The sequence below is a fragment of the Oryctolagus cuniculus genome, chromosome 15, assembly GCF_051225735.1.
Source record: "Oryctolagus cuniculus isolate XC-2025 breed Fujian yellow rabbit chromosome 15, ASM5122573v1, whole genome shotgun sequence".
Lineage (NCBI taxonomy): Eukaryota > Metazoa > Chordata > Mammalia > Lagomorpha > Leporidae > Oryctolagus > Oryctolagus cuniculus.
The window spans coordinates 89,572,886-89,587,798 of NC_142881.1; the positions used below are offsets into that span (position 1 = coordinate 89,572,886).

Consider the following 14,913-nt stretch of genomic DNA (forward strand, 5'->3'; position numbering starts at 1 on the left):
CAGCGAGGTACCTGCACCACAACCCACCACTCACCGACAAGGACCCTTGTGGACAAGGGAACAGATGCTGGAGGAAAAAAGACATCCCATGTCACACAAGGAGAACCAAGACGTTGAAGGAGGAAGAGGCATCCATGTCTTGCCGGTCCCCGCACACTCAAGGTGAATTAGCCATGAGTACCATGTGGGGAACCCCTCCCCCCCAGGCTGCTGCTTGGAGGCATGAGTCTGCAGAAATGCATCCTTTCACTGCTCTGAGGCCAGCAGCCCAAGGTCAAGGTGTTAGCCAGGCCGTGTTCCCCGTGAAGGTTCATGGGGAGGATCCTTCCCGGTCTTTCCCTGGCTCTGGTGCTCGCTGGCAAGCCGTGGCGTTCCACGGCCTCTAGACGTGACACCCAGTGTCTGCCTCTGCTTTCAGGCAGCTCCTCTGTGTGTCTCCCTCATGTCTGCAGTTCCTTCTTCTAAGGACACCAGCCATTGGATTCTGGCACACCCTGATGCAGCATGACCCAACATTGAGTTGATCACATAGACGAAGACTTGGTTTCCAAGTAAAGTCAAATGTGCAGATTCTGGGGGTGAGGACTTGAACTTTGTGGAGGACACAATGTATCCACCACCGATGGCAACCTCCTCAACTTCTTTTGTTTGCAAGATTTATTTATTAGAGAGAGATCAAGAGATCGAGAGAGAGAGAGAGATCCTTCCATCTTTTAGTTAACTCCCTAAATAGCCACCACAGACAGTCCAGGCTGAAACCAGGAGCCAGGAACTCCATCTGGGTCTCCTACGTGGGTGGCAGGACCTGGCACTTGGGCCTTCCAGATGCACCAGCAGGAAGCTGGTTCAGAGGCAGAGCAGCTGGGACTCGAACTGGCGCTCCAATATACGGGATGCCAGCATTGCAAGTGGCAGCTTCATCCACCGTGCCCCAAGGCCGGCCCCAGACTCATCCATTCCTGGTAGAAACAGGCACTACTCTTTCTACATCTATCCTACCTCTTTCTTGGAATACTCAGACGACCCAAATGGAAAGCATTTCAAAGAAATGTCTGGATCTTCTCGTCCCCAGCTCTTACCTGTCAGCCCCAAGCCCTTGATGGCAAAAGCTCCTCCCTGCTCTGGGACACAGGGCCCGCGAGCTTCCTCAGGACAGACTCACTTAGCACTGGAACCATGGCCCTCTCTTTCCATTGCCTTCCCCCTTCCTTCTGTTCCTCCTCCTTCACTTAAAAAAAGATTTACTTATTTGAAAGGCAGAGTTGCAGAGAGAGAGAGAGAGAGAGAGAGAGATCTTCTATCCACTGGTTCGCTCCCCAAATGGCTGCAATGGCCAAAGCTGGACCAACCCGAAGCCAGGAGCCAGGAGCCTCCTCTGGGTTCCCACATGGGTGCAGGGGCCCAAGGACTTGGGCCATTTTCTACTGCTTTCCCAGGCCACAGCAGAGAGCTGGATCGGAAGAGGAGCAGCTGGGACTCCATCTGGCGCCCATATGGGATGCCGGCACTGCAGGCAGATATGTAACCTACTATGCCACAGCACCAGCCCCCCAAGAAGCTCTTCTCAGGCATTTTAAGGGAAGGAGACGCTGACTAACTCAGTGTCTCTGTCTTTGAAGTGAGTTCTGAGCCTCCTGGGACTGGATTAGCTACCATGAGAGTTAGGTTGTTGGAAAGTGAGGCTGCCCTCGTGTGTTCTTCTTGGACACACACTCCCTGGCCCTTGTGATTGCCACCCAGAGTTGAGGCAGCAGGAGGCCCCCACCAGAAGCTGAGCAGGTGTCAGCAGGGTGCCCTTGGACTTTCCCCCACACCCCAAAATAAACCCCATTCTCTTACAGATTACCCAGTCTCAGCTATTCCGTTCCAGCAAAAAGGACCAAGGCAGTGGGAAAACATTCCTTCCTGATAGGCCAAAACCATCCAAGCGTTCCGCGGCTCCTCGCTAAACCACAGCTGAGAGGACTGCCAGGCTTGGCTGGATGCCGCAGACCACGGGTGCCAGACTGTCCTGGGATTGTTCTCAGGAAGAGGCGCTTTGCTCGGGGAGCCAGCCGTGAACCTGAAGAAGGCTCCTCAGAGACCGCCTTTCCCCAGACACTGTGGCTGTTTTGTGCGTGAGTGCGCTGGACAAGGTCTTTTGGTTTCCCGGGAACTGCCTGCATCTACCACTTCCCCATGCCTCGCCCTTGGCTCGGGTGCAGCGTTTAGCCGCTCTGGCTTAGCTCCGCTGCACATCTTGTTGCTTCTGCTAAACCACTCCAGGCTTCCTGCCTGACCTCAGGGTTCCGCAACCAGCGAGCTGTTCCCAAGGCCTGAGGACACGTCTCAGCAGCTGACTCATCTCTGGATCCCCAACAGCAGGAGAGCCTCACCGTGGTCCCTCTGGATCTCTGTGATAGCCCCGACCCGAGACTTAGGTGCTGATGAATTTGTATGTCCAGGCTGACGCTGGAAGTTATCAAGTAGGGGATACCGTCACTAATCCAAGTTCTTTTTATAGTCCTCAACCTCCTTTGCACATCGATCTCAATGAGTGGCTGCCCTCACCATAGCTTGTCAACTAGCCAGAGACCAGAGAGCACACATACACGGGGCGGGGGGCACACCTGCTTTCCCAGCAATGCAGAACTTATGCATGCTGGAACCCCCGCCCAAATGAACTGCAAGCGAAGCACCTTTGAGAGTACGTCTAATGACTACAGAGGTGACTGTTTTCAAAGGGCGGGGCCTTAAAAAAGAGGTAAGATTGAAGCTAAAGGAAACCCTGTCACAGGTCCTTACGTCAAACACGCAGCCTTAGCAGCAACCACAATGAAATCCCCCGAGAGAGTCAGAGCGGCCCGGGAAAATGCAAATGTGCAGCCCCTGATTCTGCAAAGGAAGTGTAATGGGAACCAGCTGACAGTACCCTTCGCTCCAAGAATCTCAGAAGGAAGAGGGTCTGGTAGCACCGCGTGAGCTAAATATAACCTAGCGGAAGAATTGGTCACCATCCGAAACCAACACTGCAGGCGACATTTGAGAGGCGGCTGAGGTTACTCTGGTGTCAGCTGTCATCCTGCAACAAAGAAATCCCAAGGAAACTCTGAAGTGGAGTTCATCCAGATTCCAGCCCTGAAACACGCTTTATGTTTGTTCTCAGCCTTCCAGCCCCAGAGTATCAACAGTTGGGCTCACTCCTCACAGCTAAAGAAGCAGTTCAGGCCGGCGCCGCGGCTCACTAGGCTAATCCTCCGCCTAGCGGCGCCGGCACACCGGGTTCTAGTCCCGGTCGGGGCACCGGATTCTGTCCTGGTTGCCCCTCTTCCAGGCCAGCTCTCTGCTGTGGCCAGGGAGTGCAGTGGAGGATGGCCCAAGTGCTTGGGCCCTGCACCCCATGGGAGACCAGGAAAAGCACCTAGCTCCTGGCTCCTGCCATCGGATTAGCGCGGTGCGCCGGCCGCAGCGCGCCGGCCGCGGCGGCCATTGGAGGGTGAACCAACGGCAAAGGAAGACCTTTCTCTCTGTCTCTCTCTCTCACTGTCCACTCTGCCTGTCAAAAAAAAAAAAAAAAAAAAAAGCAATCCAGGGCCGGTGCTGGGGCGTGCCGGGTTGAGCATCCACCTGCAGTGCTGGCATCCCCTATGGGCACTGGTTCGAGTCCCGGCTGCTCCACTTCCGATCCAGCTCGCTGCTGATAACCTGGGAAAGCAGTAGAAGATGGCCCAAGTCCTTGGGCCCCTGCACCCACGTGGGAGACCTGGAAGAACATCCTGGCTCCTGGCTTCAGATCGGTGCAGCTCCAGCCATTGCAGCCATTTGGGAAGTGAACCAGTGTCTGTCTGTCTGTCTCCCTCTCTCTCTGCCTCTGCTTTTCAGAAAGAAAGATAAATTTTTTTTTTAATGTATATGTGAACGGTGTTTGGAGGCAGGGCCTTTGGAAGGTGATTGGATCAGACAAGGCCATGGGGGCTGGTGTGTAGCTCGTGATGGCATCGGTAGCTTTACAAGAGGAGAGAACCGAGCTCACAGGCGTGCTCTGTCTCTCCAAGTCACGATGCAGCAGGGAGGCCAAAGCCGCTACCAGCGCCATGCTCTCGGGCTTCTGACGTCAGAACTGGGAGCCACATGAACTTCTCTTTATGGATTACCCAGGCTCAAGTATTTTGTTATTGCAACAGAGAAGACCAAGGCTCATCCTAATGACATTCCTAGATTATCCCACATGGAAACCACTGCCCATCAATCTTACTGACTGCCGAGTAAACCCACCCATCATCAGGGACCCCTCCACCCCCCAACCCTGATGAAAGCTGAGAAATTCAAGCGTTGTCAAAGGAGACCATATTCTATTCTCCCTCCCCTCCCCTCCCCTTCCCTCCCCTCCCCTCTCCTCCCTTCTCCTTCCTCCCCTCTTTTCTCCTCTCCTTTCCATTTGAAAGGCAGAATTACACACACAAAGAATCTTCCATCCCTTGGTTCACTCTCTCAAATGGTCTTAATACCAGGGCTGGGCCAGACCAAAGCCAGCAGCCTAGAACTTCCTCTGATTCTCCCACTCGGGTGCGGGGGGGTCTAAACACTTGGGCCATCTTCTGCTGCTTTTCCAGGCACATTAGCAGGGAGCTGGATCGGAAGTGGCACAGCTAGGGCTTGAACTGGCGCTCCTATGGGATGCCAGTGTCCCGGGCAGAGGCTTAAACCTCGGCACCACTAAGCTGGCCCCTGCGTCCTCCTATTCCTGATGGTGGGGTTGCTATGAAGGTGGCTGGGCAATCCCTGAGCTGTGAAGAGCCTTCTCGGACCGGTCAGCAGGCAAGGCAATGACCAAGCATGGGGACTGAGACAGAGCATGCAAAGCGTGCCTGGCCAGGCCACGTATGATGCAAGGACTCTGACCACAGCCTCCGCAGTGGCCAGGACAGGAAGCCAAACCACAGCGTCCACAACAACTGGCCCAGGACGTCAGGGCTTGGTCAGGAACTGCCAGCTTCCTTGCTTCCTTTTTTTTTTTTTGCCCATTGCCAGCTCAGAACCAATCAGAGAAAGCCAAGTACGTTCCCCAAACTAATCACATAAGACACCTTGGTGCTAGCTACCCTCAGCGTCCACAGCCTCCCAAGCCAGCACTCCTAATGCCTTTCCATCTCCTCTCGAATCAGTTTTTTTTTACTATAAAGCTTTTCCATCCCTCTACCTGCCTTTTTTTAAAAAAAGATTTATTGATTTATTTATTTGGAAGTCAGAGTTACAGTGAGAGAGGGAGGGAGGGAGGGAAGGAGAGAGAGAAACAGAGAGGGAATCTTCCATATGCTGGTTCACTCCCCAAATGGCCACAATGACCAGGGCTGGGCCAGGCTGAAGCCAGGAGCCAGGAGCTTCTTCTGGTTCGCCCAAGCACTTGGACTATCCTCTGCTGCTTTCCCAGACACATTGTCAGGGAGCTGGATCGGAAGTGGAACAGCCGGGACTCGAACCACTGCCCATATGGGATGGCAGCGCTGCAGATGGTGACTTTACCTACTACATCACGGCGTCAGCCCCGCCCTGCCTGCCTCTAAAGCCCTGCTAAAAGCCAGTGCTGTTGGCTGAATCTTCTGCTACAGCAACTTCAGAACAGTTTCTGCTTGTTCTCACGTGGATGGGCTCTGTTTATTTTTACAAAGTTGAAGACTTCAAGAAGTTCCCCTTACCCACGGTTTTAATTACCCACAGTCAACTGCAATCTGGAAATGTTAAATAAAAAATTCCAAAAATAAACATGTCATGAGTTCCCCCCCTGCCCCCCCGCAAGATGTGTTTATTTATTTGAAAGGCAGAGTGACACAGAGAGAGGGAGAGACAGAGATCTTCCATCTGCTGGTTCACCCCTCAGTTGGCCACAATAGCCAGGGCACTCCATCTGGGTCGCCCACATGGGTGGCAGGAACCCAAGTGCATTAGCAGGAAGCTGGATCAGCAGCACAGGGTAGCAGGGACTTGAACCAGGCACTGCGACACGGGACACAGACGACCAAATCTGTAGCTTAACCTGCTGTGCCACAACACCTGCTCTGATTCCTACGTTTTATTTATTTATTTAAAAGTCAGAGTTACACAGAGAGGCAGAGAGAGAGAGAGAGAGAGAGAGGGAGGTCTTCCACCCACTGGTTCACTCCCCAAATGGCTGCAATGGCCGGAGCTGCGCCAATCCAAAGCCGGGAGCCAGGAGCTTCCTCTGGGTCTTCCATGCGGGTGCAGGGGCCCAAGGACTTGGTCCGTCTTCCACTGCTTTCCCAGGCCATAGCAGAGAGCTGGATCAGAAGAGGAGTAGGCGGGACTTGAACCGGCGCCCATATGGGATGCCAGCACTACAGGCAGCGGCTTTACCTGCTAAGTCATAGCACCAGCCCCAATTCTTAAGTTTTAAGTTGTGTGCCATTCTGAGCAGTGTGACCAACTCAGGACGTGAATCACATGTACACTGTATCCACAATGTATAAGCTACCCCCTTGAGAGCCACTGAGTAGTCATCTACAGGACTTGGCTCTGTGGTTTCAGGCATCCACACGTGGACTGGTGGATGAGAGCTCTGTCTGAAAGCCTCTTCATAAATACACAACCATTAGTTTCCATAATCTCACTTAGTCCCCCAGACCCTGGGAATCCAAGCAATGCAGCAGCTGTACCGTCTCAGGACCTGTGCCGGAATCTCTAGGAAAATTTCTGAGCTCCCTGAAGTTCTCCTAAGAAAGGCACAAAACACAGAGCAAGTCCCGAGTCCTTGGGGAGAGGCTTGTGGACACAGGCGGTGACACAGGCACTGCCTGGCTCCCCCCACCCTTCAGCCACCATCGCTTGCCTCAGGCAGCCTCATACCAGTCCCGCCCACGTCCCCAGAGACACCTTCTTCGGAGGTTAGGGGTGCGGGTGAGGAATGAGAGCCTTAACAAAGCCCTCAGATCTCCCTGGTACTGTTTACAGCCTTGGCAAAGATAGACACAGACTCAGACACTCACAATGAACTTCCTGTTTTTATTTAACAAATGGACAGTTTGCATGGCAAATACTGTGTATGAAATATCAATTGTTTCCTTTTCCAACAGCAAAACATGATCTTTTTTTTTTCTTTAAGCCCAGAATGTACTCTCCTTACCTTGCCTGTCGACACTTATTTTTAAACTTGAATTGCTAAGCATCATTTGCAAGGATGTGGGTTTGTGGTCTCTGCTGGGGTGGCCGGGGACTCCTGCAGCCACAGTGGCTGGGCGGGCCTTGGGCTGCGGGCTGTCTCCATGCTGCCTGGCCTGGTTCCCTGTGACAATGACGTCTCAGCAGCCACTGCTGCCAAGGCTCTTGGGCCTGGGCTGCAGCCCAGAGATCTTGGTTGGCCGTGTCCTGCCATTTAACACATCCCAGGAACAGCTGCAAGAGTATCTCGTCACTTGACACAGCACTCCAAACCACAGCTGCAAGGATGAACTGACTTATTCTGGGTGTGTGCAGTGTTTGTCCCCGTAACTCTGGGCGGGGCAGGAGGGGGGGGGAGGGCAAAGTTACCCTCACAGGTGTCAGCAGTCACTTACCTGCCCAACTTGAAAAATGATCCACATCCAGGGGTGGCATTTTGGGCTCTCAAGCTAAGATGATCCAGCTCCCCAGAGTGGTAGAAGGCTCTGCAAAGTTCTGTCCCAGGCTGCCACCACCCAGACGGGACAGGGACACCCAAGCTCTGAGGGTTTCTTAGGTGTGCCTAGAACCACCCTCCAGTTGCAGAGGCAATAGAATATTCTGCATGTGAACAGGCACCGGAGTCAGAGAGAAGAAACGCTTCCTTTAGACTGGAGGAAATCTGCCTCGCCCTTCTGAATTTTCCTTTGTACATAAAGTATTCAAACAAGCCCTGCTCTTAAACATGGTCAACTGGATTCTCACCCAAATATTAGCTGGCTTCGTGGTGGCCAGGCCTCCTTTGTGGAGGTTGGCAGAAAATGTGTTGTTTCTGGGGGAAAAAAAAAGAGCAAAAACATAGGGCCAGCGCTGTGGTGCAGCGGGTTAAAGCCCTGGCCTGAAGTGCCGGCATCCCATATGGGCACCGGTTCCAGTCCTGGCTGCTCCTCTTCTGATCCAGCTCTCTGCTATGGCCTGGGAAAACAGTGGAAGATGGCCCAAGTGCTTGGGCCCCTGCACCCATGTGGGAGACCCAGAAGAAGCTCCTGGATCCTAGCTTTGGATTGGTGCAGCTCTGGCTGTTGCGGCCATCTGGGGAGTGAACCAGCAATGGAAGACCTCTCTCTGTTTCTACCTCTCTCTGTAATTCTGTCTTCCAAATAAATAAAAAATAAATCTCTAAAAATATACATAAATATTCCTAATGGAAGTTCTGTTCTTTAAAAAAAGGGGGGGCTCTTAGCACCAGTGTTTCGCATCCTGGGCTCCTATATACTCAGAGCTTAAGGCTGCAGCAGGTAACTGGCCCGAGATGTGAAACACAGTCAGCAGTGAGGAGCCGTTAGCAGCAGAAGTGTTGCCCAAACTACTGGGAAGCTGAACACACACCTTATCTCCAGCTTCTGCAGTCTGCAGAGCCATGAGTAGACACCAAGGGCCAGGGGTGGCCTCGCTGGCTGGTGATGCAAACACAAAAGCCCCTGTCCATGCGCCCAGGTGACATTCTGTCCCCTGGAAAGAAAACAGGTGCTCAGCATCCACTGCACTGTGGCCACACATCAGACTGGTGACGGTAACAACCAGTGTTTGCCAAGTGACCCGGCTGCTCCTTGCCAAGGACTACAGGAAGTATCACGCAATCTGACAAAGCCCAATGGGAAGGCATCCACAGCAGCAGTAAGTTAGGTTTCACAGCGACTCGGGGCAGAGCCTTCCTTTTTTTTTTTTTTTTTAAGCTTTACTTATTTACCTTGAAAGGCAGAGTTGCAGGCAGAGGGAGGGAGAGAGGTCTTCCATCCGCTGATTCACCCCTCCAAATGGCTGCAACAGCCAGAGTGGGGTCTATCCAAAGCCAGGAGCCAGGAGCTTCTTCGGGGTCTGCCATGCGGGTGCAGGGGTCCAAGAACTTGGGCCACCTTCCTCTGCTTTCCCAGGCCATCATTAGGGAGCTGGATCAGAAGCGGAGCTGGATCAGGACTTGAACCCTCACCCACACGGGATGCCAGTGCTGTAGGCTGATACTTAACCTACTCTGCCACAGTGCCGGCAACTCCCTCTCACTTCTGATGGAACTTCATTGGTAATGAACACATCTTACACTCTCTCTGTTCCAAGCAATCAAACACAAAATAACAGGCATCCATTCAGCCCAGTGGTTACTGCTGTGTTCCGTGTTGAAGGACCTGGGTTTGGTTCAGTACCTGCCCCCAGCTTCCTGCTAATGTAGACCCTGGGAAGTAGTGGTGATGGCTCAAGTGTCGAGAGTGCTTTGCCATTAGCTGGTGCCGCGGCTCAATAGGCTAATCCTCCACCTTGCGGCGCCGGCACACCGGGTTCTAGTCCCGGTCAGGGCACCGGATTCTGTCCCGGTTGCCCCTCTTCCAGGCCAGCTCTCTGCTGTGGCCCGGGAAGGCAGTGGAGGATGGCCCAAGTGCGTGGGCCCTGCATCCCATGGGAGACCAGGAGAAGCACCTGGCTCCTGACTTCGAATCAGAGCGGTGCGCCGGCCACAGTGCGCCAGCCGTGGCGGCCACTGGAGGGTGAACCAACGGCAAAAGGAAGACCTTTCTCTCTGTCTCTCACTATCCACTCTGCCTGTCCAAAAAAAAAAAAAAAAAAAAAAAAAAAAAGAGTGCTTTGCCATTAAACAGGGAAACCTGGATTGATTTCCCAGCTCCCCATATTAGCTAAGCCAACCCGGGCTGTTACGGGTATTTGGGGATAGAACTAGTGAAAGGGAACTCTCTCTCACTCTTTCTCTTCTTTCTCTCGAATAAATAATTTCACAAAAAAAAAAAACCTTTTAAGACCATCAGCAGGGAGCAAACTACTAAACCTGATGTTTGCTGTTTTATTCCCGGCAGAGAAGCTGAAGGAAGGAATTCCTTGAACAGTGGAGCTGGCTGAACTGACAGCCTATTCCCATGCATGTGTGCATGTCATGTGGGACGAACCAGTGACAGCAGGAAGCCCTAGCCCTTGGGCCACCGGTGGATGGCCCCAGTAGCTATCAGGAGTTTCTGGCAACGGAACACTGAAGCATCAGAAATCTGAAGTTTGCAAGGAGGAAGTTCCAGAGAAAAGAAAGCTGACACATTTTGTGTTACATAATTTTATTTACACAACTGAAATTGTTTTCTTAGTCACCTTGATTACAAAAAAAACCAAGTGAACAGGGTATGATTGAATACCTTTGCATAATGGGTTTTACAAATTTCAGTAACTGGTTACTACTTAACACTCAGTAATACTGGATACTTAGTCAAGTCTGCATCTACGTGGTCAGAATTTTGTCTGCTGGGACTGTTAGGATGCACACTTCTATAACTCAGGAGCAGACAACTGGACTATTAGTCAGGGGTTTGTTCCCCAACACTGGGTCAGCCGGGAAGACCCAGACTTCTCATCCCGCTGAGAATAAACCTGCCACAGCTACAAGGCACTGGAAAGGGAGAGTGCCTCTTTACGTCTGCATTTGGTAAGACTCTCTTTAAGCACATCTGAACATCAAGTTCACCACGACTTCTAGACTTCTAGGTATTTGCAAAAGAATGTATCACAGTGTATCTGAAAAGTGGCTCAAACTAAAGCCGGGCTACAGGTCCAGTACACACTTTGCCAGTTGTCTTCCTGTGTGTGCACACACGTAACCCTAAGGCTCTCTTGCGTCCCCGCCCAAGCTCTCTTGGCCACCCCCAAACGCCAGATTGCACTGCCTTTGTGAAACACCCACGAAGTACAGTATTTTCAACAAGACTCTCAGGAGTCCTATCACAGAGCTTGAAGTCTGAGGATCAGGCCGTGTCTTAGTAACCACCCCTTTCCTGCAGTGACAAGGCTCAGCCGGCCGCAAGAGCTGCTGGGACTTCCCAAGAGCCACACAGCCCCTCCCCCACAAGGCAGCGAATGCATGTGGCCACAGTGAAGAAGCTTCCGTAGGCGGCACGGTCACCAATCTAAGCAACAGACCACGCCCTGCTTATAGCAGCATCAAATGAGAAACACAGGGAGAGCCGACCCGTGAGCTTGTGGCGGGAGCTCTACAAGAGCCAAACGCGGTCTCTTCATTCCAGAATGTACCCAGAGGGAGGGGCCCGGCCGGGGCCACTGCCAGGGCTACTTGGAACACAGCCAGATCTGTCCCTTTAGGGCTAAGTGGCTACCGCACCAAGCCGAGTGAACAGGGGCCCCACCAGCTCCCAGCACGCAATCCGAGCTGCAGTTGCTTTCTTGGTGCAGGGGCAGGCCGGTAGTGGGTGGGGACAGCAGAGGCCTGTGCTGTCAGTGGTCCTGGGACTGGAGACCACTGCAACTCCAGACACTCCCTTTTCTTCATCCGGTTCTGGTCACTCGGGACTGAACACGCGAGGGTGGTGCAGCGGGCCCAGGACGGGTAGACGGGTCTTGCGAGCCCTCTTCCCCCACGCCGCTGCTACCTGCGAGCCCTCTTCCCCCAAGGCCGCTGCTACCGACATAGCAAGCGACTCTCTCTCCATTGTGCTAAATCTAAGAACCATTGGTATTGAGATATAATGACTAAACGTCTTTCTAAGAGAAGGTTACATGGTTTCAACAACAAAACAAAAACAGAACCTTCTCGGGACCTCAAATGCTGAACCGCGGCCCCAGCCCCCCACCCCATCCTGAGACCCCCACATCCCCTCCAGCCCTGGCAGGAGGAAGACTGTGACACCACCACCCAGCCCCATACCGGGCTCTCAGCCTGAACAGGGACGGGTCACTCTGGCCCCACTGCGTCCCTCCTGCCTCGTGTGTACAGGTGTGTATGTGTGTGCATGTGTGCTTGTGTGCTTCATGTCTAATCCTTGTTGCTCTGTTTGGCGGCAACCATAAAAAGCAGACAGTTCAGGTACAATCACTTATACAAGGTAGTGGCAGACCCACGAGGGGGACACAGAGCACGCGGCAGTCACAGAGGGTCACACACCGACAGGGCGCTGAGAAGGGACTGCTCAGCCACGGAGTCTCGGGACCCTCGTCCCAGTGGGGGGACGTGGTCTGGTGCGGGGGAAAAGTCACCGGCTTACTGGGGTCAAAACCGCTTGGGGGGACCAGTGACCACCAACTACCGGGAACGAGTCTGCCACCTTGGCAACTGAACTTGGCTTGGCCAGTGTGATGTGCACCAAAGGAGCCGGTGCCGGTGGCTTCCCACGCTTGGCCTGTTTCTTCCCCCTGGCGAGTCCGTTACCTTTCCCAAAGGAATGTTAACTATCAAAGGAGTCCGTTAGTTTTGCCGCTGAGGGTGAAACCATCCAGTTAGCATATACACTATCATTTGCATATCTTGGGAACCCAGGGTTAGTGCCATCAGTTCTCGTGAGTGGTACAGGACTCTCTCCGGGCCAGCTCGGGTCTGACATGCCTAAAAATGAAAACACATCATTCGCTCTGCACCGAAGACCCCGCGTTTCACGTGTAGACAGCAAGGCCTTGGCAAAACTCCCTTAGGGGCTCAAACCGAACTCGCGGGTCCCGGGACCATTGCTCCGGGTTCCCAAGTAGCACGTGATTTTGACTTTCAGGAGCTTCCATCTCAAATCAGATGCGGATTGGAACTGTATAATGTATATATATACATATATATATATATATATATTTTTTTTTTTCTCAACAGCTCAGGGCAGTGGGAACGCCCTCTAGAATGTTCTCTGACTCAAAGGAGCCTACTCGCCACTCGTCCAGGCCGACACCGGAGGAGAGGACCTTCCCCACTGAGGGCGCATGCAGGCCAACCCTGCAGGGTTGTGGGCACTCAGGCAGTGAGTCAGGAGACTATGCGGGAGGAACACTCTCGAGACATGGCTCGCGACGCCGAGATCTCAAAACGGACCGGGAGGGGAGTTAGGAAACAGGAGAAATGGCAAGGACTTCATCGAAGACGAAAGCAGGAGTTTTGGCAAGAACCGGTATTTACTGTCCATCGCAACACCACGGCACCACAGACCAGCTCTTAGCACTGGCTTCATGAGTGACAACAGTCAAAGACGTGGGGAAGGCAAAGGATGTGAAAACAGCCGTGCGGGGGCGCCCTCCCACTGCCTCCTGCGGCTGGGGGTGGCAGTGGGGCTGCCTGCTGGTCCCACAGGTGCCCCTGGGGCCCCCCAGTGCAGGCTGGGGACACTGGCTGCTCCCTCCTGCATCAGCAGGACCACTGCCTGCTTCCCACCCCATATGGGACATTCCTGTGGTTTTTCTCAACCTCCCCTGAGTGCTCTGGCCCCATCTCTCTCCCTCCCTCTCTCCCACCTTTCTCTCCTCATGACAACAAGGCTTATTTTCACATCCTTTTGGAAAAACAGAGTTGCAAAAATGCCCAAGTGTAAACTGGGTGCAGAGTCAAGACACTTACAAATGAAAAGGGTTGAGAGCGGACTTTGGTTTCGTTGAGATCAGAAACACTCTTAGGAAAGCGTTACAGACAGCAGAGGGAGGGCAGAGGGCGACAGTGCTGCTAGAATCTAGTAAAGGCATGTGAAATTCTACCATAGAGTTTGTTTTCAATCCATGTGGAAGGAAGGGCGCGAGGGAGGGGAGCATTATTACAGTCCACCAGGGGTGTCTCTTCTTCCGAGAGACCATCCTCGTAAAGCAGCGAGTCGGACGGCGTGGACGCGGCCAGGTCTAGGTAGTCCTGGAAGACAGAGTGGACCGGTCATCACTGCCCACGGCAGGGGCAGGGGTCCTGGCTGTGTCCTCACTCACTCCCGTGCCACGCCCCCGCCTCCGTGCCCTTAGTACTGACACACTCCTGTCTGCCACACTCCCCACCGTCCCCTACTCACTGCCCACTCCCAGCCAGGCCCCTCGGAGCATCTGAGTTTAGGACACTTGCTCCACCTCTACTTTCTCATGCTCAGTTGTTAAAACTGACTTCCTGTGGCTCTGGAATATCTTCCTCCCATACTTGTCTGTGCAGAGCTCGTAAGCGTCCAGCTCACCGACTGGAAAAGACGCCCCAGGGCCTGGCTCGAATTGCGAGGGGGCCAGCGCGGCCACTCCTCCTGCATGGCTCCACTTTGGGAACGCAGAGGGCCCAGAACCATCGCCCCGGGGTGAGGCTGGGGGACCCTCCCCAAGTTCCACCTGCGCGACTCGGTCCAGGCACTCACTCTGCTCTTAACCATCATCTTCTCCAGGTCTTTGCTGATGTCGGCAAACACCGGCCTCTTGTCCGGTTCTTGCTTCCAGCATTGCAGCATCAGGCGGTACCTGGCAGAGAGAGCACAGGGAGGTTACAGCTCCACGGGCCGAGCGCCACGGCCACCGTACCCGTTACAGCTCCACGGGCCGAGCGCCACGGCCACCACACCCGTTACAGCTCCATGGGCCGAGCGCCATGGCCACCACACCTAGCACGGCACCATGGGCCCAGGGGCTCCATCCTCAAACCCCAAGGCTGTTCCTGCGTCTCTGACATCTTCCCCCAGGGCACTGGCAGCGGGCACACCCACCCCCCTGTAGGACCCAGACCACTTCCGGGACCTTAGAGGCTCGCCTTGCCTCTGGGACATTTACTCTCTGTCCCCTTGTCCAGACCCTGGGGGACCAGCCCACTGCACCCTGCCAAACACGATGGTGGGTGGGGCCAAAAGCGCCAGTTCTCAAAAATCCCAGCAGGAGCCAATCAGGGACTTCCAGGCATGGGAACATGACCTTGTGCAATCAACCACACTCTGCCTTGCACCCTCCTCAGCCCTGCAGTGGCCAGGCACAGCCGCAGGGTTCCAGGCCTTGATGTGGCTGCTGCTGGCTCAGGTG

The 14,913-nt window shown here is 53.8% G+C and overlaps 1 protein-coding gene across 1 annotated transcript in view; it reads right to left on the reverse strand.

Moving 5' to 3' along the window:
* Window positions 1-10,227: 10,227 nt before the first annotated feature.
* The window catches only part of RET (ret proto-oncogene), a 48,708-nt gene continuing 44,022 nt past the window's right edge, over window positions 10,228-14,913 (reverse strand). Inside the window, exons 18-20 of the mRNA XM_051836896.3 lie at window positions 14,265-14,364; window positions 13,639-13,786; window positions 10,228-12,517 (exon numbers count right to left, since the gene is read on the reverse strand). Coding sequence (XP_051692856.3) covers window positions 12,360-12,517; window positions 13,639-13,786; window positions 14,265-14,364 — 406 coding nt within the window. The 3' untranslated portion in view covers window positions 10,228-12,359. The remainder of the gene's footprint in view (window positions 12,518-13,638; window positions 13,787-14,264; window positions 14,365-14,913) is intronic.